Source organism: Electrona antarctica, assembly GCF_951216825.1.
Source record: "Electrona antarctica genome assembly, chromosome: 17".
In the NCBI taxonomy this organism is placed as follows: domain Eukaryota; kingdom Metazoa; phylum Chordata; class Actinopteri; order Myctophiformes; family Myctophidae; genus Electrona; species Electrona antarctica.
The window spans coordinates 3,828,352-3,851,000 of NC_136798.1; the positions used below are offsets into that span (position 1 = coordinate 3,828,352).

The window sequence follows — 22,649 nt, forward strand, 5'->3', positions numbered from 1 at the left end:
CTATTGGGGGAGAAGGACAGCTTGCCTTGTCTCCTCACTGCTAACGTGCCTATTGGACAAGGACGGGTTGGGGAGGGGCTAATTATAACACAAACATATTCATAATCTTTTGTACTGCAATTATAATGTGTGGTTGTCACGAAATCGAAAAGGTACACCGTAGGAATTAACAACAATTACAAGCAGATTGTTTGTTTAATATTGAAGCTGGGTTTTCACCCTACACCTTTGTATGACCCTGCTCAGCCCCACCACCCACGTCAAATCGATAGGGAAACATATTGCTCTGAGGCTGCATGCTCAGCTTTCGGAGGAGACGCACATTATTTCTGCTTTTGGACACACTTGGCTGCATGCTCTTCCCCTCTCCCATTCTCCTTTCCTTGTCCTTTTTCTCCTGAGTTCCTCCCCTCGATCTTGTACTCTCTTCTGCATGAGTGTGTTTTAGACTCAACAAATTGGAAAGGGTCCCCAGCGGGGCCCGGGGAAGGGTCCCCAGCGGGGCCCGAGGAAGGCTGGTTAGCAGGGCTGCAGTTTGGAAAGGGTCCCCAGCGGGGCCCGAGGAAGGCTGGTTAGCAGGGCTGCAGTTTGGAAAGGGTCCCCAGCGGGGCCCGAGGAAGGCTGGTTAGCAGGGCTGCAGTTTGGAAAGGGTCCCCAGCGGGGCCCGGGGAAGGCTGGTTAGCAGGGCTGCAGTTTGGAAAGGGAACCCAGCGGGGCCCGAGGAAGGCTGGTTAGCAGGGCTGCAGTTTGGAAAGGGTCCCCAGCGGGGCCCGAGGAAGGCTGGTTAGCAGGGCTGCAGTTAAAGGGTCCCCAGCGGGGCCCGGGGACCCCAGCGGGGCCCGGGGAAGGCTGGTTAGCAGGGCTGCAGTTTGGAAAGGGAACCCAGCGGGGCCCGAGGAAGGCTGGTTAGCAGGGCTGCAGTTTGGAAAGGGTCCCCAGCGGGGCCCGAGGAAGGCTGGTTAGCAGGGCTGCAGTTTGGAAAGGGTCCCCAGCGGGGCCCGAGGAAGGCTGGTTAGCAGGGCTGCAGTTTGGAAAGGGTCCCCAGCGGGGCCCGGGGAAGGCTGGTTAGCAGGGCTGCAGTTTGGAAAGGGAACCCAGCGGGGCCCGAGGAAGGCTGGTTAGCAGGGCTGCAGTTTGGAAAGGGTCCCCAGCGGGGCCCGAGGAAGGCTGGTTAGCAGGGCTGCAGTTAAAGGGTCCCCAGCGGGGCCCGGGGACCCCAGCGGGGCCCGGGGAAGGCTGGTTAGCAGGGCTGCAGTTAAAGGGTCCCCAGCGGGGCCCGGGGACCCCAGCGGGGCCCGGGGAAGGCTGGTTAGCAGGGCTGCAGTTTGGAAAGGGAACCCAGCGGGGCCCGGGGAAGGCTGGTTAGCAGGGCTGCAGTTTGGAAAGGGTCCCCAGTGGGGCCCGGGGAAGGGAAAGGGTCCCCAGCGGGGCCCGGGGAAGGGAAAGGGTCCCCAACGGGGCCCGGGGTCCCCAGCGGGACCCGGGGTCCCCAGCGGGGCCCGGGGAAGGCTGGTTAGCAGGAAAGGGTCCCCAGCGGGGCCCGGGGAACCCAGCGGGGCCCGGGGAACCCAGCGGGGCCCGGGGAAGGCTGGTTAGCAGGAAAGGGTCCCCAGCGGGGCCCGGGGAACCCAGCGGGGCCCAGGGTCCCCAGCGGGGCCCGGGGAAGGCTGGTTAGCAGGAAAGGGTCCCCAGCGGGGCCCGGGGAACCCAGCGGGGCCCAGGGACCCCAGCGGGGCCCGGGGAAGGCTGGTTAGCAGGGCTGCAGTTAAAGGGTCCCCAGCGGGGCCCGGGGTCCCCAGCGGGGCCCGGCGAAGGCTGGTTAGCAGGGCTGCAGTTAAAGGGTCCCCAGCGGGGCCCGGGGTCCCCAGCGGGGCCCGGGGAAGGCTGGTTAGCAGGGCTGCAGTTAAAGGGTCCCCAGCGGGGCCCGGGGACCCCAGCGGGGCCCGGGGACCCCAGCGGGGCCCGGGGTCCCCAGCGGGGCCCGGCGAAGGCTGGTTAGCAGGGCTGCAGTTAAAGGGTCCCCAGCGGGGCCCGGGGACCCCAGCGGGGCCCGGGGTCCCCAGCGGGGCCCGGCGAAGGCTGGTTAGCAGGGCTGCAGTTTCCCATTGAAGTGACACTGTTATGATGACGAGCCAAGAGTCTTAAAGATATATCTGGTGTGGAAAAATAATGATGAGAGACTTATTTGATCATCGATGGGGAATCCAAGCTAATAGAAACTGCAGGCTTTCTAGTCCTGAAAAGTTGCACGTTTGCAAAAAATCTAAACATTTTTGTAAGAAAATAAATCTTGTTTAAAAAAATATCTGCCTAACGATGATGTCACTGGTGGACGGGTTTCTGAACTGCCCACAGCCCTCTTATGAGACACAGACTGAGTGGGAAAAAATTGTGCCGTTTTATCATGACTATTAGTGAGGACCTATTATATGAAGATGGTGAAGTGGTCCTTTAGTGTGAAACTCACCGTCACCATATTGCAGTTTCTGGTGTTGTACTGAATTTGTCCAAAACAATTACAATTGGACAATTGGAGTACCGTTAATGCCAGTCACAACGCTACTTAAAACCAAGTCTTTGTTTTACTGGCATTCAGTGAGAGAGTAGCTAAAAAGTGATGTGGTCAAACCTTTTGGTTTTTACTTTATACTTCTAAACAAGCTGGAGTTTATGTAACCCCTGCTTTTGTCAGACCAGCATAAAAAGTGCATTACAGTAATCAGGTGTACTGGAAATAAAAGCATGAACCAGCTTTTCCGAAGCTGACTGTGTCAGGAAACATCTTACTGTAGATTCCTCAGATGATAAAAAATAGTCAAGACATCATCAAGTGCGCACGGCCGATGTTGGAGGATTATCTGCTGGAAGGCCACGTTTGCGTGTGTGTGTGCGTGCGTGCGTGCTTGCGTGGCTCCTTATCAGGAGAATTTATACGTGTTTGATTTCTGCAGACTCTGACACTCTGACCTCACACTATTTCTTGATAACTGTCTCAGCTGTCTCCCCACCCCCCACCCCCACCCCAATGTGTCTTTCTCTGATTATTATTCACATATCTTCCTATAACCATTTTTGCCTAATTTCAAATATATTCTTGGTCTGGCTATGATAAACTATTCTCCCATTTTCCTCTACTGTCATCAACTCTTCCAAGTGGAAACATTCCCATGCAGCCAGGTGTCATAAATTCACTAGATTGATCCTGTGTATAATATCACCCCAATAAACCTCCATGTGTGTCTATTTAGCAATAGCACTTACAGAGGCTTTGAAGGAGAGGAGGTGAAGGCTATGCAATGCATGGGGTCATGTGATAAGAGAATTGTTCCATATTGCTAAATGCTTTGTAATTAAAAAAAGATGTGTCATTGATTTATGTATGTGTGCTTAAAGGTTCTGAAAGTAATCACTGTTCAAGTGTTCAATGGTCTCTCTCCAGCTCTTTAGTGAACTGAAAACAACACATTTTCAGGTTGGTGGCTACCTAAATATAGCTATGATTGCTATAAGCATATAGAAATATTTTTACTTACTGTAGTTTTACTGTAGTTTTGCAAAACAAAATAATAATCCAATATAATTTATGTTCAATTTAGAAGCTGTTGACCCTAATTGGTTTGTTTAATGATCATTTTAGTGTTACTCTGAGAGTGCATCATGCTGTCATGTTCAGTTAACCATATGGCCTTTGGAGTGTTTTGACTAAAGTGTGTGTAATGGTTACGTACGTACTATGTTATGTTGTAATGGCCTCCTATTTTTAGAATATTCATAATTTGGTGTAAAGCCTTCCGGAGTTTATGAAAACATGTATCCAGCTCAGCTGCAGTTTTGTATTGCTGGCAATTTAAAAATGCTGTGCGCCCAATGATTGAGATGCAAAACAGTAAACATCCCAAGTCTCAGTGAGAAGTGAAAGTGAGGTATACAGGCCTGGCCTGTACAAACAACAACGTCAATATGCAGACTGTATGTCCAGGGAAAGGAACATAGTCTGTGTCAAATAGCCAATGATATATACTTGATCCTTGTTATGGACTCATGTCCTCTAACACCTCAGCAGGTTATTTGATTCTGCTTTTAAGTTCGACAAAAAGGTGCAGTAGCCAAAGGCGTCCCCCCCTCCTCCCAGATTCAACTTATTCCAAAATAAGTTGTGTCTCTCTGATCATCACCTTCAGAAAGTAAACGTTAAACTAAAACTTTGTTTTTTTTGTGCTGCAGCAGCACCTTGAGTGGAACAGAATTCCCACCCCTATCAGATCTGCCATCTCAGTTACACCTTGAGTGGAACAGCATTCCCACCCCTATCAGATCTGCCATCTCAGTTACACCTTGAGTGGAACAGCATTCCCACCCCTATCAGATCTGCCATCTCAGTTACACCTTGAGTGGAACAGCATTCCCATCCCTATCAGATCTGCCATCTCAGTTACACCTTGAGTGGAACAGCATTCCCATCCCTATCAGATCTGCCATCTCAGTTACACCTTGAGTGGAACAGCATTCCCACCCCTATCAGATCTGCCATCTCAGTTACACCTTGAGTGGAACAGCATTCCCACCCCTATCAGATCTGCCATCTCAGTTACACCTTGAGTGGAACAGCATTCCCACCCCTATCAGATCTGCCATCTCAGTTACACCTTGAGTGGAACAGCATTCCCACCCCTATCAGATCTGCCATCTCAGTTACACCTTGAGTGGAACAGCATTCCCATCCCTATCAGATCTGCCATCTCAAAGTTACACTTTGAAATCCAGTCTCAACACTCTTTTATACACGTTTGTATAGTGTTGTATAGAGGAATAGACTATGTGACAACCAGGTATAGTCTGGTGACCACCGGAGAGACGGGTGACAGCCAGAATGTAGACGGCACCCGGGTGAGCAGTATGGGTTAGCGCCCCAGCCTGTGTTCTCCGTGAGGAGGAAGCCCAACAACCCTCAGTGAGGCCTTTGGGAGGGCCATGCAAGCAGCAAGCGGAACCGCAGCACCATGACCCTGCGGAACCATTGCCCACCACTCCTGAATGAACTGTCTGGTGCTGGGACTCTGGTGCAACGCACAGGTCCTGAGCCTGGTGAGAGCAGGAGTGGACCTGGTGAGACGTAGGAGGGGCCCGGACAGGAGACAACCCACAGAGCCTAGTCCCTCCATGCACCAGAAGTGTACCTCCCAGCCCTGGCAGAGTAGTTCTGGAGTAGTTCCAACGGATTGTGTGCCCCTGGTTTTTCCCTAGTGGGACTGATTGAGGGTAGCTACTGGGACGTAAGTCTGGACTTGATCACTCCCGGCTGGGTCGCCTGAGTGAGGGGTATGATGTTGAGAGACCCGAAACCCTGTTGACCTCAGGATACATCACTGAGGATACGTCCCAGGTGCATCCATGCAATGTTTTTTTAGTTATGGACAATCTTTCTTATTGTTGTTTTTTACTGACAGTTGTTTATTTGATTTCATACTACTGTTGAGGGGCGCTAGCCGGCCCCTCCTATGCCCAGCTTTCCGGGTTTGTGTAAAACACAAACATTGAAGACAAAAGTGAAGACGGGAAAGTGATGACGCAAATTGTGGTTGGCCGGAATGAGATGATGTATGATGATGAGAGCGCCCCTCACTTCACATGGGTGTGATTTCTATTGTTTTTGTCCAGTGGTGGAAAATAACTAAGTACTTTTACTTAAGTACTGTACTTAAGTACAATTTTGAGGTATTTGTACTTTACTTAGTAAAGTACAATACAAAAACAGTATTTCCAGTACTTTTACTTCTACTCCACTCCATCTCAGAGCCACAATTTGTACTTTTACTTCACTACAATTATTTGAAAATTGTAGTTACTAGTTACTTTGGAGATTAAAATTTTGATTAGAAAACAAGCTCACAATGCGTCGCGTTGCAACGCATTGTGAGCTTGTAGATCTGCTATTTTCAATAGATTTTGTACACATTTTGAACTTGTGAAATGGGAGATTCTGCAATAGTACTTTTACTTTCAGTACATTAAGTACATTTCGATGCCGATACTTTTGTACTTTTACTCAAGTACATTTTCAATTCTGTACTTTTACTTGTAACGAAGTAGTTCTAAGTTGCAGTATTGGTACTTTTACTTAAGTAAAACAATTGTGTACTTTTCCCACCACTGTATGTCATATGTCTGTGTTGTTTGTATTTGTGATTTAGCCGCATCGTGGTTTGTACAGCACTTGGTCAGCAGTTTTTAAATGTGCTTTATAAATAATGTTTTGACTTGACTTGATTATTGCTAACAATGGTTTGAGTTCACATGGTCCGCATTACAGTCAGACTTCAAATAGTCACACATTTTGTGGTTTGGACGAATTGGAAACTTTGGCATTGAAACCATGTTGGCAGATCCAGCTGCAGTTTAAATGCTGATTGCTAAATCACTTTGGATGAAACTGTGACCCACTTGACTTAATCACGACCATGACCTAAATTAGCACAATGATATATAAATCATTTCTCATTGCTTACACACAAAATGGAGATGTCAAACTTTTTTTTTTTTTTTTTACAAACCAGTTCACAAAAGTCATGTATAATCATGTCAAACTAAAACCGAAGCATTTAATCTCAGCTGATCGAAACGGCTCCAATAATCGCGAATCCCTTCCGCAGCTTGTGTAAAAACGTCTCTGCACATTGATTCAATCAACAATCAGTACAGAAGTCAGGTTCGAGTTTCTCCAAGAATGGAGCAAGTGGAGAGATGGATGATTAGAGGAAGAGAGAGAGGCCCGTAGGGCCGTAGAGGAAAGGGACCCTTGATGCACAATGGAAAAGTAGTTCAAAAGGGACATGAAAGAGCCAATTATGTTTCAGATTAAATCCATGCCACAGTTATTGATCATGTCATCAGCATTCTAGTGCGAAAGGCTGGGTAGCTCAGCCAGGGCAGGCCCGATCTCAGGAGATCAATCAGGAATGACTGTACTAATACTAATACTGTATTTCTTTGTATACGGTAAGATATTTAAAGTGAATCTTCCACGAATGTCCTTATACGCAATCATGAATTAAATCATCCTTTATTTCTTTACAGCAGTGGTTTTCAACCCTTTTCAAGGCCCCGTTATAAATTCGGCATTTGAGCCACAGACCTAGCCTGGATCCAGCCCAAAGACCCTGCCCACTCTCTGAGTGCAACCAATCAGCGCCGAGTCCCGTTTTCAGCGTCATCACGCAGCGCAACACACAGAGGGTTGAGGGAAATTCTAATCCCCTCCCCCTTGAAATCGCTCAGACAAGAGACAATGTCAGACTGAAGCTTCAAGAAAGCTACAGTCTGATAATCAGGCTACCACAGACCACCATTTGAAAGCTTTGAAAGCTACAGTCTGATAATCAGGCTACCACAGACCACCATTTAAAGCTACAGTCTGATAATCAGGCTACCACAGACCACCATTTGAAAGCTACAGTCTGATAATCAGGCTACCACAGACCACCATTTGAAAGCTTTGAAAGCTACAGTCTGATAATCAGGCTACCACAGACCACCATTTGAAAGCTTTGAAAGCTACAGTCTGATAATCAGGCTACCACAGACCACCATTTAAAGCTACAGTCTGATAATCAGGCTACCACAGACCACCATTTGAAAGCTACAGTCTGATAATCAGGCTACCACAGACCACCATTTGAAAGCTACAGTCTGATAATCAGGCTACCACAGACCACCATTTGTTGAGATTTAGCCTAAATTGAGCCTCATATTTTGTTATCGTTGGATGAGATTTTGTCCACAATTCCATGCTCTATTAATGTGGTACCATAGGAGAGATAACAGGCATTAATGTGGTACCATAGGAGAGATAACAGGCATTAATGTGGTACCATAGGAGAGATAACAGGCATTAATGTGGTACCATAGGAGAGATAACAGGCATTAATGTGGTACCATAGGAGAGATAACAGGCATTAATGTGGTACCATAGGAGAGATAACAGGCATTAATGTGGTACCATAGGAGAGATAACAGGCATTAATGTGGTACCATAGGAGAGATAACAGGCATTAATGTGGTACCATAGGAGAGATAACAGGCATTAATGTGGTACCATAGGAGAGATAACAGGCATTAATGTGGTACCATAGGAGAGATAACAGGCATTAATGTGGTACCATAGGAGAGATAACAGGCATTAATGTGGTACCATAGGAGAGATAACAGGCATTAATGTGGTACCATAGGAGAGATAACAGGCATTAATGTGGTACCATAGGAGAGATAACAGGCATTAATGTGGTACCATAGGAGAGATAACAGGCATTAATGTGGTACCATAGGAGAGATAACAGGCATTAATGTGGTACCATAGGAGAGATAACAGGCATTAATGTGGTACCATAGGAGAGATAACAGGTAAACGTTGATAAAAATAACAATTATTCTACATTCTCTAATTGTGTAGACTTCTTGTAAATTAAGTAATGCAGATGTATAACAACATAATTAAATTCTTGAGAGCGTAAAATTAAACCAAATAGACCCATAAGGGTCCATTTGGATTCATTTTACGCTCTCAAGAGTTAAAGATCTAATTTGGTTACCAACTCTCCATCATTCAGCTGCATGGGGACCACCTGGAACCCCCTCAAGGACCACTGGTGGTCCCCGAACCACATGGTTGAAATTTCTTTACAGAATTAAAAAACTATGCCCATGTTGCTGGTGGGGTGGCAGGGGTAAAGTCTTCACTGCTCTAGTCACTGGACACCACGTGGTTGTTGCCAACAACCTCATTGCATTACAAGCAAGCATTACAAGATCATCATTCAGGGTTGGTGTCATTCAGGAGCACAACATGTTTGCCAATGTCAACATTGAGTGGCCTCTTTACTGTAGAGATATCACATCGAAAATGAAACAGCTCTACAGAGCAGTAGTGACAGTGGGGTATAATTATGTGGGACCACAATCTTTAATTACTGTAAAAATTCCCTGTGTACAAAGAGAGTCTAAAATGGAACCAAGTGGACTGCAAGCTTGTAGATCTGCTACTTGTGAACATTTGAGAAGAAATCTGTGTGGAAAAGTGTGAAAATTACTGATTTAGAAGGCCTTTGTAGAATCTGCCTCAGGTCTTAATTATCTCAGAATCTAATCCCGATTCTAATCAAAACAAGCTGTATTGACGGCCGATCGCGGTCGCTATAGTCGCGGTAAAATAATGTGAGGGTGTTGTTTCTACATTCACATCTGTAAAGACCACACTATAATTAAGTAATATTACACGAGATGGTGTGGTTTAACGTGATTATTGCGGTCAGGAACGAGATGTAGTCGAGTTCCGCAAGCATCACTGAAGTGGCAATAATCTCGTTAAACCACACCCTCAAGTGTAATATTGCAATTATACAACAGTTACCCTTAAAACTAAGAAAATCGCTGAAAAAACATATTTTTTTAATGACGGATGTAGTCACTATGACCACAAATGTCCCAAGAAACTAGCTAGCCTAGCCACCGAGTTTGCGGCGCTCTGGGAGAACAGAGTAGCTGAATTATTTGTTTTGATTAGGTGTGGAGTGGTGCTCGTTTGAACCACGGCTAGAAGGCTGTTTCAACCAATCAGATTGCTTCCTCGAAACGACCTGTTGTATAATAAGCCTTTTGTCACAGTTCTTGCTTTCCACTGAAATTCTTACGGCTTAATCTTCGTTAGTAATTTTAGGAAACAAGAATGCAATGTAGATTGTTTACTTTTCTTTTACATAATGTAATGATAATTATATAATCACAAAGTGGCACGTACACACGAACGAGGTTATGTTATAAACAATAATAATACAACGTTATTTGTATAGCACCTTTCATGTCATGAAATGCAGCTCAAAGTGCTTTGCAGAGCAATAGAGGAAAAAGAAAAGAAAAGCAAAGGCTTAAAACAACATTAAAATAATACCAGTAATGCAATACAGTGAGGACATGAATAACTAAGGATTTTAAAAGCTCAACTAAATGCAAGAGTGTAGAAGTACAGTATGTCTTGAGCTGTGCTTTAAAAATGTCTACAGAGGCTGCCTATCAAAGGTATAGTGGGAGTTTGTTCCATGCCGTCGGCCCATAGAAGCAGAAAGCTATCTAGGCAGGCAGTCATGTAATGTAGGTAGGAAGGTGTGAGACCATTGAGAGCTTTATAAACAAGTAAAATAATTTTAAAATCAATCCTAAAACAACCAGGAGCCAATGCAGTGAAGCTAAAACAGTAAGTTATATGTTGACTCATCTTAGTTTTAGTCAAAACTCTGGCTTCCACATTTTGGACAAGTAATCTGCCAGTTGTTTTCTTTGGCAGGCCAGACAAAAGTGCAACCTTGGTTAATGTGTGCATTAAAATTCAATTCAGAATCAATAATGACCCCAAGTTCTTTACTGTACTCATCATTGCCAAGTCTACTTATTATTGATTCTTTCTGCTCACTAGAACAAATTCTGAGAACTTCTGTCTTATCCTCATTCAGCTTGAGAAAGTTCTCACTCATCCAGCATTTGATGCTGGACAGGCAGGTCAACAACGGGTCTAAAGCACAGGGATCGTCTGGAGCTACAGAAAGATACAGCTGGGTATCATCAGTATAGAAATGGAAATTCACTCTGTGATCGGTAATAAGTTCTGTAACCAACAGCAGTATGTATAAGGAGAACAAAGGACCAATAATTGAGCCCTGTGGAATACCAGAACCAATGTTGTGTTTGTCTGAATTAAACTCAGCTAGATTGACAAAATAACTTCTGTTTGTTAGGAGGAAGACGTTCAATGGACGTTCAATGGTTCAATGTTGTATATTAAAAGTTGTAATTAGTGGTTATTGGACCAATGTTTAATGATTGATAGCAATACATTCTTGTGAGATGTTAATGCTATTTTGGAAGGCCTATTTGATAATTAATTTGCTAATTAAACTTTTGCATGATGCAGTTTCGTTTTGGCGGAAGTTTTAATTGTTTTGAAAAACGCGTGAGAAATTTAGCTAAAATGTGAGTGATGATGGGTAACCGTTTCAAGGGTGCAGTGATCTCGGCGTAGGGCAGTCCAAGGCAAACAGCTCTGTTAATCTTTTATGAAGTTTTCACAGTCATGCGAGTGTTTACGTGGGAGTGTCACATAAACCTTTAATTGTGTTTTAAGTGTCGTACAGTCCATTGCCTCAATTGCGATGTGGTCTTATGTTTGGACGAGATATGCATGGGTAGGTCAGTACAGAACAGAACATGATGTCCATCTGTTGAAGGTTGCGGTGAAAGTTCTGGCTTGTGTTCATGATCATTATAAACGGCAATTGTTCATTCAAGTGTGCATTACCGGTACGCTATGTCCGCAAGGCACGGCAGGAATGCTATTCAACCGTCCACTCCACTGCACCGAGCAAACACTGACTGACCCCTTATCTGCTCTAAGTTCACAGCCGCGGTCGATCATTTATCATGTCTGAGGTCACCAAACCGCACACCGCCGAGTCAGCTGACCGGCGAGATCAACCCTCTCTTCACATGCAAGTTTACACATATACATACACACATGCACCGGTGAATGCTTTGTTGTAAGACACGCACGCACGCACGCACGCACGCACGCACGCACGCACGCACGCACGCACGCACGCACGCACGCACGCACGCACGCGCACACACACGCGCACACACACACCCACACACTGCTGCGCTGATAGACTGCTGTGCAAATTGGCCATGACTCATAGTCGAGCCCCCTTCACTCTGACCAGCCCGAGCCGGCTCTCGCACCTCCCCACAACCATCCATTAATCCTGCACGCACGCACGCACGCACGCACGCACGCACGCACGCACGCACGCACAAGCACGCACGCACGCACGAGCATGCACGCAGAGTTGTTTCCACTGAGATGTATGTGACAGATGAATTGGATGGAAGGGGCGAGAGGTGGACTTGATGGACAGATTGATTGAGATTGGAGGAGAAAAAACAGGGTCTGGAGTGAAGACATGAAGAGGAGGGGAGAGGTGGAGAGCACACAGTCTCTCTCTCTCTCTCTCTCTCCCTCTCTCTCTCTCTCTCTCTCCCTCTCTCTCTCCCTCTCTCTCTCTCTCTCTCTCTCTCTCTTCACCATCCCTCATCACACATGCATGCGCTCACACACGCACATGCACACGCACACGCAGAACTGCTCATGCACCCACTCTCGTCTTTCATGCACGCACGCACGCACGCACGCACGCACGCACGCACGCACGCACGCACGCACGCACGCATACACACACACATGCACACACGCACACACGCACACACAACCATACAGAGTGGCTTTGTCTCACTGGGGCAGTGATGACTCATTCTCTCCTGTCGTTCTGCAGGGACTGGACACACACACACACACGCACGCACGCACGCACGCACGCACACACACACACGTACACACACATACACACACACACATGGGGAAACCGAGAGATGAGGACGGTGATTGATAAGGACCGAGCCAGCCTTGCCGTTTTGATTGCAGTTACATAACCAAGGACAAACTGGACACCTGCTGCCATATTATTATTATACTGTCGGTGCCTGGCTGCCTGCACGCACACACACACACACACACACACACACACACACACACACACAGACACACACACACACACACACACACACACACACACACACACACACACACACACACACACACGAGTAACAATACAAGTATAGTTGCACGGGTGCGATTCCTTTCAAACATTTCTAAAATCGCGAAAACGGCAGATCTACAAACTGCGTGCTGTGCTAACGCCTCGTCCCGCTCACCTTACAGATCTACAAGCTGCGTGCTAACGCCTCGTCCCGCTCACCTTACAGATCTACAAGCTGCGTGCTAACGCCTCGTCCCGCTCACCTTACAGATCTACAAACTGCGTGCTAACGCCTCGTCCCGCTCACCTTACAGATCTACAAACTGCGTGCTAACGCCTCGTCCCGCTCACCTTACAGATCTACAAGCTGCGTGCTGTGCTAACGCCTCGTCCCGCTCACCTTACAGATCTACAAGCTGCGTGCTAACGCCTCGTCCCGCTCACCTTACAGATCTACAAACTGCGTGCTAACGCCTCGTCCCGCTCACCTTACAGATCTACAAGCTGCGTGCTGTGCTAACGCCTCGTCCCGCTCACCTTACAGATCTACAAGCTGCGTGCTAACGCCTCGTCCCGCTCACCTTACAGATCTACAAGCTGCGTGCTGTGCTAACGCCTCGTCCCGCTCACCTTACAGATCTACAAGCTGCGTGCACTGCTAACGCCTCGTCCCGCTCACCTTACAGATCTACAAGCTGCGTGCTGTGCTAACGCCTCGTCCCGCTCACCTTACAGATCTACAAGCTGCGTGCTGTGCTAACGCCTCGTCCCGCTCACCTTACAGATCTATAAACTGCGTGCTGTGCTAACGCCTCGTCCCGCTCACCTTACAGCCTTTGCTCTTGTCGTGTCCGTGGTGGTGGTGGTGGTGGTTGTTGTTGTGCTCGTTGGCGGGACACGGCGATACGGGCTGTTCCTGCTGCTGGCAGCAGGCGGCGCCGCCGCCCTGCAGGCTGGCGTAGGGACAGCAGCCGTAGGGCGAGGGGAAGTGCGTGGCGTACCACAGGTCGCCGTCGGCCTGCAGCGGGCACTTTGGACACGGGCAGAGCAGAGCCTTGTTGCCCCCATGGTGGTGGTGGTGGTGGGCCTTCTCCACGCTCACCTTGGGGTTACGCATCCACCTCCGCACCTGGATGGGATGAAATGAAAATACAATTTTAATAATTATTACCTTTGTCCCGCATGAATAAAAATTAATCTTGATTTCATTCATCTGTTTTATTCCCATTGCTGCGCTGCTGCACTTTCCTCCAAACACAGCTGATGTTGATTACAGAAATACTCCGTTTTAATCTCATTCAAGATGACATCCATACAGTGTATTACTCATTTTAAACTTAACACCTTGAGGGCCCGGACCTATTTAATCCATTAATAAAATGTGCCCATCATTTATAGCGCCCGGACCACTTTTACCGGCGGACCGGAAGTTGTTGTGAATGTCTGTGTAGCAGCTAACCACACCACTCTAGAGTCGATCAACAACAACGGGAGGTAAGAATAAATCTATCGCGACTAGCGACTGGACCGCGGAGCGCCGTCTAACACAGGATCTTTTTTCATAATTAGACGGGGTGATTTAGATCGCGAGTTATGAGCGTTTTAAGATTTCCGTTTTCGTCCGCTAAACAGGCAGGGAACATTTTCGATGACGTGTCACTGTTGTGCAACACCGAGGATTGGGCAACAAGCGCTCCTAGGCTGTGGAGCGATGCGACCGTTTTTGATATCATAAATCTCCGTCCCATTTATCAATCTCGGTCCTGGGCAACTGGCCATGAACTTGAACTTGACGGTGATCTCCGTCTGGGGCCCTTAAACTGTTAATCAGCACGCTAAAATATGTATCTGAAAACATTATAGGTTAGTAATAAGCCACATAGTAGCTGCATGCTCTGTATCTGACTTGTGATGTTTTGTAAACCAACTCCAGTGTCGCGGAGCTATCGACCCATAGCCTGAAGGGATGCAACGCTCTGATTGGTTCAGAAGCACACAGCCTTCCGTTTTAGACTGAAACTTCAAAATAATATTCCCAAAAGGCCATTGCACCCCGTCTTTAAGTTATAGCACGTTTACACTTTTGCTTAGATTCTTCCTCTGCTCTCCATTGGTTGATCCGTAACCGTATTGTCAACTGTTTGACCCCCTTGTCCTTGAGAAGTGTGATCAAAACCAACTGTTTGACCCCCTTGTCCTTGAGAAGTGTGATCAAAACCAACGGTTTGACCAGTGCCTTGGCCTTGAGAAGTGTGATCAAAACCAACGGTTTGACCAGTGCCTTGGCCTTGAGAAGTGTGATCAAAACCAACTGTTTGACCAGTGCCTTGCCCTTGAGAAGTGTGATCAAAACCAACGGTTTGACCAGTGCCTTGGCCTTGAGAAGTGTGATCAAAACCAACTGTTTGACCAGTGCCTTGGCCTTGAGAAGTGTGATCAAAACCAACGGTTTGACCAGTGCCTTGGCCTTGAGAAGTGTGATCAAAACCAACTGTTTGACCAGTGCCTTGGCCTTGAGAAGTGTGATCAAAACCAACTGTTTGACCAGTGCCTTGGCCTTGAGAAGTGTGATCAAAACCAACGGTTTGACCAGTGCCTTGGCCTTGAGAAGTGTGATCAAAACCAACTGTTTGACCAGTGCCTTGGCCTTGAGAAGTGTGATCAAAACCAACGGTTTGACCAGTGCCTTGTCCTTGAGAAGTGTGATCAAAACCAACTGTTTGACCAGTGCCTTGTCCTTGAGAAGTGTGATCAAAACCAAATATCAAAAACGTTTTACATGCGTCACATACCTGTGCTTTGTTCTACATGAAACGCACACAAACTGTAACCATCCTTGTTAAGTAGAACTATTGAGAGAAAATGAATACCCTTCTATATTATCCTTATAACACTTATAGAGCTCACATATGCAAACTATAACGTTTCCTAGCAGTTATACATGAGAAACAGCCTTCCTCCATGGCTTGAAAACGCACGCACGCACGCACACACGCACGCACGCACGCACGCACGCACGCACGCACGCACGCGCGCACGCACGCACACACATCCCCTGTGAGTAAACAGTTCCCAGAAAGGCACAGTGCCACTAACAGTAAGACCTGCTGTGCGTGTTTGGACTGAGAATGACAAGTGAGTGAGGATGGAGGAGGTTGAGCAAGGGAACGAGGAGGAGGAGTGGTAGTGATGAGGTAGAGTGGGGTCCCTCTCAGAGTCACATTAACATTGATTTTACAGTACAAATGGGGGTCTCGGAGATAGAAATGCCATTAAATGGTGTCCTTCAAATTAAAATGGTTGAGAATCACTGCTATAGAGCCGTAAAAATGTTCTCTCATGGGGGTCCCTCCCTGGCAAAATATCTTTTCAAATGGGGGTCAAATGGAGTAAAAGTACAATATTTGGCTCTGAGATGTAGTGAGTAACAGTAAAACTATTGGAAATCGAAAATACTCAAGTAAAGTACAAATACCTCAAAATTGTACTTACTATAAGTACAGTGTAGGCCAGTGGTTCCCAAAGTCGGGTCCGGGGACCCCCAGGGGTCCTTGAGAGAGTTCCAGGGGGTCCCCAACTAAATGATTGTTTGGAACGAAATAAGAGTCTTATGCTCTCTAACTTAGAGAGTGTACAAATGGAACCAAATGGACCTGTTAGGGTCCATTTGGTTCCATTTGTAGTGAGTTCAATTAACATTTATTTTACAATATAAATTGGGGATAGAAATAGAGATAGAAATACCATTAAATGGGGGTCCGTAGACTAATGCACGTCAAACTAAGGGGTCCTTGAAATTAAACGGGTTGAGAATCACTGCTAGAGCCGTAAAAATCTTCTCTTATGGGGGTCCCCGGCATACCTTTTCAAATGGGGGTCCGTGGGCATGATAAGTGTCAATTTGGGGGTCCTTGACCAAGGGGCCAGTGAGGCTATTCAACGTTGAAGCTCTCCTCCCTAGTGGTAGGAGGAGGGACTACAGGCGGACCCGTGGATTCATGACCGGGAAACCCCGTGCAGCTGGGCTTTAACATTGAGCGCTCGGTTGCACTTCCGCATTTGACCACCAAAATGTGGTGGTCAAATGCGGAAGTAGACGTTCTGAGACGGTACTTCCGGCAGTCTTCCGGGTGCTTCAAAACGCCACTGAGCAACTTCCACTGACATGAATAGCTGGGGGGGCGGAGCTTCGCGCCAGTTCAGTCTCTATCCTTTATATACTCTATGTCCTTGACATGAAAAGGTTTGGGAAACACTGGTATATAGGCTACTTAGGTAAATGTACTTAGTTGATTTCCACCACCAAAATCGGTGCAAATCGTCACGTGAGTCGCGTCATTTAATTAGCCAACAACACGCCACAGGACTGTAGCCTGTGTGAGCCGACACTACAGGATCCAGACAGCTGTGACACACACGCACGCACGCACGCACACACGCACGCACACACACACACACACACACACACACACACACACACACACACACACACACACACACACACACACACGCACATGCACATGCACACGCACACGCACACGCACACGCACACACACAGCTATATTGAATGAGTAAGTAGCAGTGCAGACAGCATGTCAGGGCATGCTGGGGCTAAAGAAAAACAGAGATGGAAAAACACTCGGCCGGCAAAACAGCGAGAGCTGAGCACGCCATGCTGTTCCGGGTCAGTCACAGACTGACTGCACTCCCACTCCATGTACAGAGAGAGAGAGGGAGGCGCAGAGGGTGTTTGGTATTTTCCTACAGAAAGAAAGCAGGGATTAGCCAAATACAGGAGCTGTTTTCATGTAAACGTATTTATTGTTGGGAATTGAAGCCAGTGCTCAATGACTATGATGCTCGTTTAATCGATGTAGACCTGAGGACGACTCTGCAAAGATGTCTTCTTAATCATGACAGTTTTCTGAAAAAAACTCATGTTTCTATGTCAGTGGTGCTCAAACTATTTCATGTCAGGCCTAATTGGCCGCTGACCCCATCTGAAAATATGTTTTCATATTTTCAGATATGAAAACATATCCCAAGAAGCAATGATTTGAGTTAAAAACGTTCGCTCAGAAAGAATATATATTAAAAGATTTGCGCAAACATTTTCACGTTTTTTCAAAAATAGCAGACATACAAGATCGGTGCCGCGCTACGAGCTTGTAGATCTGCTATTTTTTTCAACAGCTAAAGTATAACATAATCCTTAAAAACACCAATAGGTGGTTCCCGTCCAGAACAGGTTAATTTCAAGTTGTTGACATGACGTTGTCAGATGTTTTGTCAGCAGGTTTGGGGCACCGTGAGAACAGCTTTGGCATGGATCACATCATGAGAGGTTTTTACCCCCACTTTTTTTAAGTCATGCTGCAGTGCTGAGTCAACCTTATTCATCCTTTCAAACAAAAGAGATAATCTCACGTGGTAACGGCTCAAATGTTTTTCTTCTTCTGGGACCCGCGTGCGTGGGATTAATATTGTGTCCATTTATACATCGTGGCTGTCTGGCGGAAAACCTTGTCCAAAATGGCTACTTTTCAGAAAAGAAAGTTAATAAATCTGTGTTTCAAAGGATCCAATGTATAGCTATTACTGTATATAGGCACAAGCTCTTGTTAAAACTTTCCAAATGCACAGAATCTGTGTGTGTGTGTGTGCATGTCTGTCGTCTCATATCTTGTGAATGGTTAAATCCCCAGAATTTAACACTGAGAATTTGACAGGGTACTTAGATTGGGGTCCCAAAAGGGGGGGGGGGGTCCATTTGTACACTTTACAGACCCTTTAAGCATCCATTTCGGGCCCTGCAGGACCAGACGTGGACAGAATGTGCATGTGATGCAGTGTGGTAGAGGCATAGAGTTATATAATATCAACTATATATAAACTAGAGCTGTTCCCCCAGCTATTCATTTCAATGGAAGTTGCTCAGAGCGTGGCGTTTGAAGCACCTGGAAGAACGGCATTTTCTTGATTTGGGCACCTGCATGAACATTTCCATGAGCGCGCCTGGGTCCATTCCTGAACGAGTGCTCTGTGTTGAACCCCATTCTGGGTCCATTCCTGAACGAGCGCTCTGTGTTAAACCCCATTCTGGGTCCATTCCTGAACGAGCGCTCTGTGTTGAACCCCATTCTGGGTCCATTCCTGAACGAGCGCTCTGTGTTGAACCCCATTCTGGGTCCATTCCTGAACGAGCGCTCTGTGTTAAACCCCATTCTGGGTCCATTCCTGAACGAGCGCTCTGTGTTGAACCCCATTCTGGGTCCATTCCTGAACGAGCGCTCTGTGTTGAACCCCATTCTGGGTCCATTCCTGAACGAGCGCTCTGTGTTAAACCCCATTCTGGGTCCATTCCTGAACGAGCGCTCTGTGTTGAACCCCATTCTGGGTCCATTCCTGAACGAGCGCTCTGTGTTGAACCCCATTCTGGGTCCATTCCTGAACGAGCGCTCTGTGTTGAACCCCATTCTGGGTCCATTCCTGAACGAGCGCTCTGTGTTGAACCCCATTCTGGGTCCATTCCTGAACGAGCGCTCTGTGTTGAACCCCATTCTGGGTCCATTCCTGAACGAGCGCTCTGTGTTAAACCCCATTCTGGGTCCATTCCTGAACGAGCGCTCTGTGTTAAACCCCATTCTGGGTCCATTCCTGAACGAGCGCTCTGTGTTAAACCCCATTCTGGGTCCATTCCTGAACGAGCGCTCTGTGTTGAACCCCATTCTGGGTCCATTCCTGAACGAGCGCTCTGTGTTGAACCCCATTCTGGGTCCATTCCTGAACGAGCGCTCTGTGTTGAACCCCATTCTGGATCCATTCCTGAACGAGCGCTCTGTGTTAAACCCCATTCTGGGTCCATTCCTGAACGAGCGCTCTGTGTTGAACCCCATTCTGGGTCCATTCCTGAACGAGCGCTCTGTGTTGAACCCCATTCTGGATCCATTCCTGAACGAGCGCTCTGTGTTAAACCCCATTCTGGGTCCATTCCTGAACGAGCGCTCTGTGTTGAACCCCATTCTGGGTCCATTCCTGAACGAGCGCTCTGTGTTAAACCCCATTCTGGGTCCATTCCTGAACGAGCGCTCTGTGTTGAACCCCATTCTGGGTCCATTCCTGAACGAGCGCTCTGTGTTGAACCCCATTCTGGGTCCATTCCTGAACGAGCGCTCTGTGTTAAACCCCATTCTGGGTCCATTCCTGAACGAGCGCTCTGTGTTGAACCCCATTCTGGGTCCATTCCTGAACGAGCGCTCTGTGTTAAACCCCATTCTGGGTCCATTCCTGAACGAGCGCTCTGTGTTAAACCCCATTCTGGGTCCATTCCTGAACGAGCGCTCTGTGTTGAACCCCATTCTGGGTCCATTCCTGAACGAGCGCTCTGTGTTGAACCCCATTCTGGGTCCATTCCTGAACGAGCGCTCTGTGTTAAACCCCATTCTGGGTCCATTCCTGAACGAGCGCTCTGTGTTAAACCCCATTCTGGGTCCATTCCTGAACGAGCGCTCTGTGTTAAACCCCATTCTGGGTCCATTCCTGAACGAGCGCTCTGTGTTAAACCCCATTCTGGGTCCATTCCTGAACGAGCGCTCTGTGTTGAACCCCATTCTGGGTCCATTCCTGAACGAGCGCTCTGTGTTGAACCCCATTCTGGGTCCATTCCTGAACGAGCACTCTGTGTTGAACCCCATTCTGGGTCCATTCCTGAACGAGTGCTCTGTGTTGAACCCCATTCTGGGTCCATTCCTGAACGAGCGCTCTGTGTTGAACCCCATTCTGGGTCCATTCCTGAACGAGCGCTCTGTGTTGAACCCCATTCTGGGTCCATTCCTGAACGAGCGCTCTGTGTTGAACCCCATTCTGGGTCCATTCCTGAACGAGCGCTCTGTGTTGAACCCCATTCTGGGTCCATTCCTGAACGAGCGCTCTGTGTTGAACCCCATTCTGGGTCCATTCCTGAACGAGCGCTCTGTGTTAAACCCCATTCTGGGTCCATTCCTGAACGAGCGCTCTGTGTTAAACCCCATTCTGGGTCCATTCCTGAACGAGCGCTCTGTGTTAAACCCCATTCTGGGTCCATTCCTGAACGAGCTCTCTGTGTTAAACCCCGTTCTGGGCGGGAACCCCTTTTGGTGTTTTAACCCATTTAGGCCTGACGTCGAAAAAAAAAAAAAAAAGTATTCTGAAAGAATATATGTTCAAAGATTTGTGCCGCATTTTCACGATTTTTCAAAAATAGCAGACCTACAAGCTCGTAGCGCGCCACTCGGTGGCGCGCTATGAGCTTGTAGATCTGCTATTTTTCAATAGTTAAAACACCAAAACACCCGTACAGAATGGGTTAAGCATTATGTTACACTTTAGCTATTAAAAAATAGCAGATCTACAAGCTTGTAGGTCTGCTATTTTTGAAAAATCGTGAAAATGTGGTGCAAATCTTTGAATATATATTCTTTCAGAGCGAATGTTTTTACTCAAATCGTGGCTTCCGGGAGCGTCCCTGGAACAACATATCTTCAGATGGGGGTCGGCGGCCAATTACATATTATTTTTGGGGGTCCTTGACATGAAAGTGTTTGAGATGACTGACATGGAAACATGGGTTTTTCAACCCTACCATGTTTAGAAGACATTTGTAGAATCGTCCTCGGGTCTAAATGTTTTAAAACTTTTTTCATGTCAAGGGAAAAGGACCCCAAATTTACACTAATTAGCCCGCAACCCCCATTTGAAAAGGTATACGTATGCCAGGGACCCCCCATAAGAGAAGATTTTTACGGCTCTAGCAGTGATTCTCAACCCGTTTAATTTCAAGGACCCCCCCAGTTTGACATGCATATTAGTCTACGGACCGTCGGACCCCCATGTAATGGCATTTCTATCTCTGGGACCCCCCAATTTATTTTGTAAAATAAATGTTAATCTAAGTCTGAGAGCCAAATGGACCCTAACGTACACTCTCCATTTGTACACTCTCAGAGTTACAGACCCATAAGGGTCCATTTGGTTACAAACTATCATTCAGCTGGGGACCCCCTGGAACTCCCTCAAGGACCCCTGGGGGTCCCCCGGACCCCACTGGTGTAGAGGTGGTGCCATTAGCTGCAGCGCTGCACAGGAGAAAGGGCCAGTCTCTGACGCAGGGCCAAATTAGCCATTGGGCCGGTGGGGCCGCGGCCCAGGGACCCTTCAGGGAAACTGAACTGCGTGTTACTGGGTTTGAGGCCCTGAAAAGGGCTCCTGGGGACCTTCATTGGCTGTTGATTGTGTTAAATTTAGGTAAAAAAAGATGATAAAAAAATGAAAAACCCCCAAATTCCGTACGCTATGGGCCCCCCCCCCCAAACAAAAACTGGCCCTGGGGCCCTTGTGGGTGTTAATCCGTCCCTGCTCTGACGGCTAGTTGTTTTTTTTTTGTTTGTTTTTTAATGTTTTTTTTTGTGGCTTTCGCCTTTATTTTATATATTTTATGGAGGGACAGACAGTAGGCTGACAGGAAATGGGGAGAGAGATGGGGGGAAGACATGCAGTAAAGGCCGTCGGGATCGGGAGTCGAACCCGCGGCACACTGCCAGACTGGATTACCAGCCAAGGTGCCTGGACCACTGAGCCATGGCCCAGGCCACGGCTAGTTGTTTTACGGCCAACTGTCCTGTCCAGTCAGGACCAACTGTCCTGTCCAGTCAGGACCAACTGTCCTGTCCAGTCAGTGTTTTACGGCCAACTGTCCTGTCCAGTCAGGGCCAACTGTCCTGTCCAGTCAGGACCAACTGTCCTGTCCAGTCAGGGCCAACTGTCCTGACTGGAGGACCAACTGTCCTGTCCAGTCAGGACCAACTGTCCTGTCCAGTCAGGACCAACTGTCCTGTCCAGTCAGGGCCAACTGTCCTGACTGGAGGACCAACTGTCCTGTCCAGTCAGGACCAACTGTCCTGTCCAGTCAGGGGGAGAGGCCAACTGTCCTGTCCAGTCAGGACCAACGGTCCTGTCCAGTCAGGGGGAGAGTTGGAA

General features: G+C 47.5%; 1 protein-coding gene across 1 annotated transcript in view; it reads right to left on the reverse strand.

Annotated features, from left to right (window-relative positions):
• Positions 1-22,649, reverse strand: part of sgk1 (serum/glucocorticoid regulated kinase 1) — a gene marked incomplete at its 5' end in the record, with an annotated part of 79,119 nt that overhangs the window by 51,447 nt on the left and 5,023 nt on the right. The window contains one exon of the mRNA XM_079525843.1: positions 13,462-13,764. Coding sequence (XP_079381969.1) covers positions 13,462-13,764 — 303 coding nt within the window. The remainder of the gene's footprint in view (positions 1-13,461; positions 13,765-22,649) is intronic.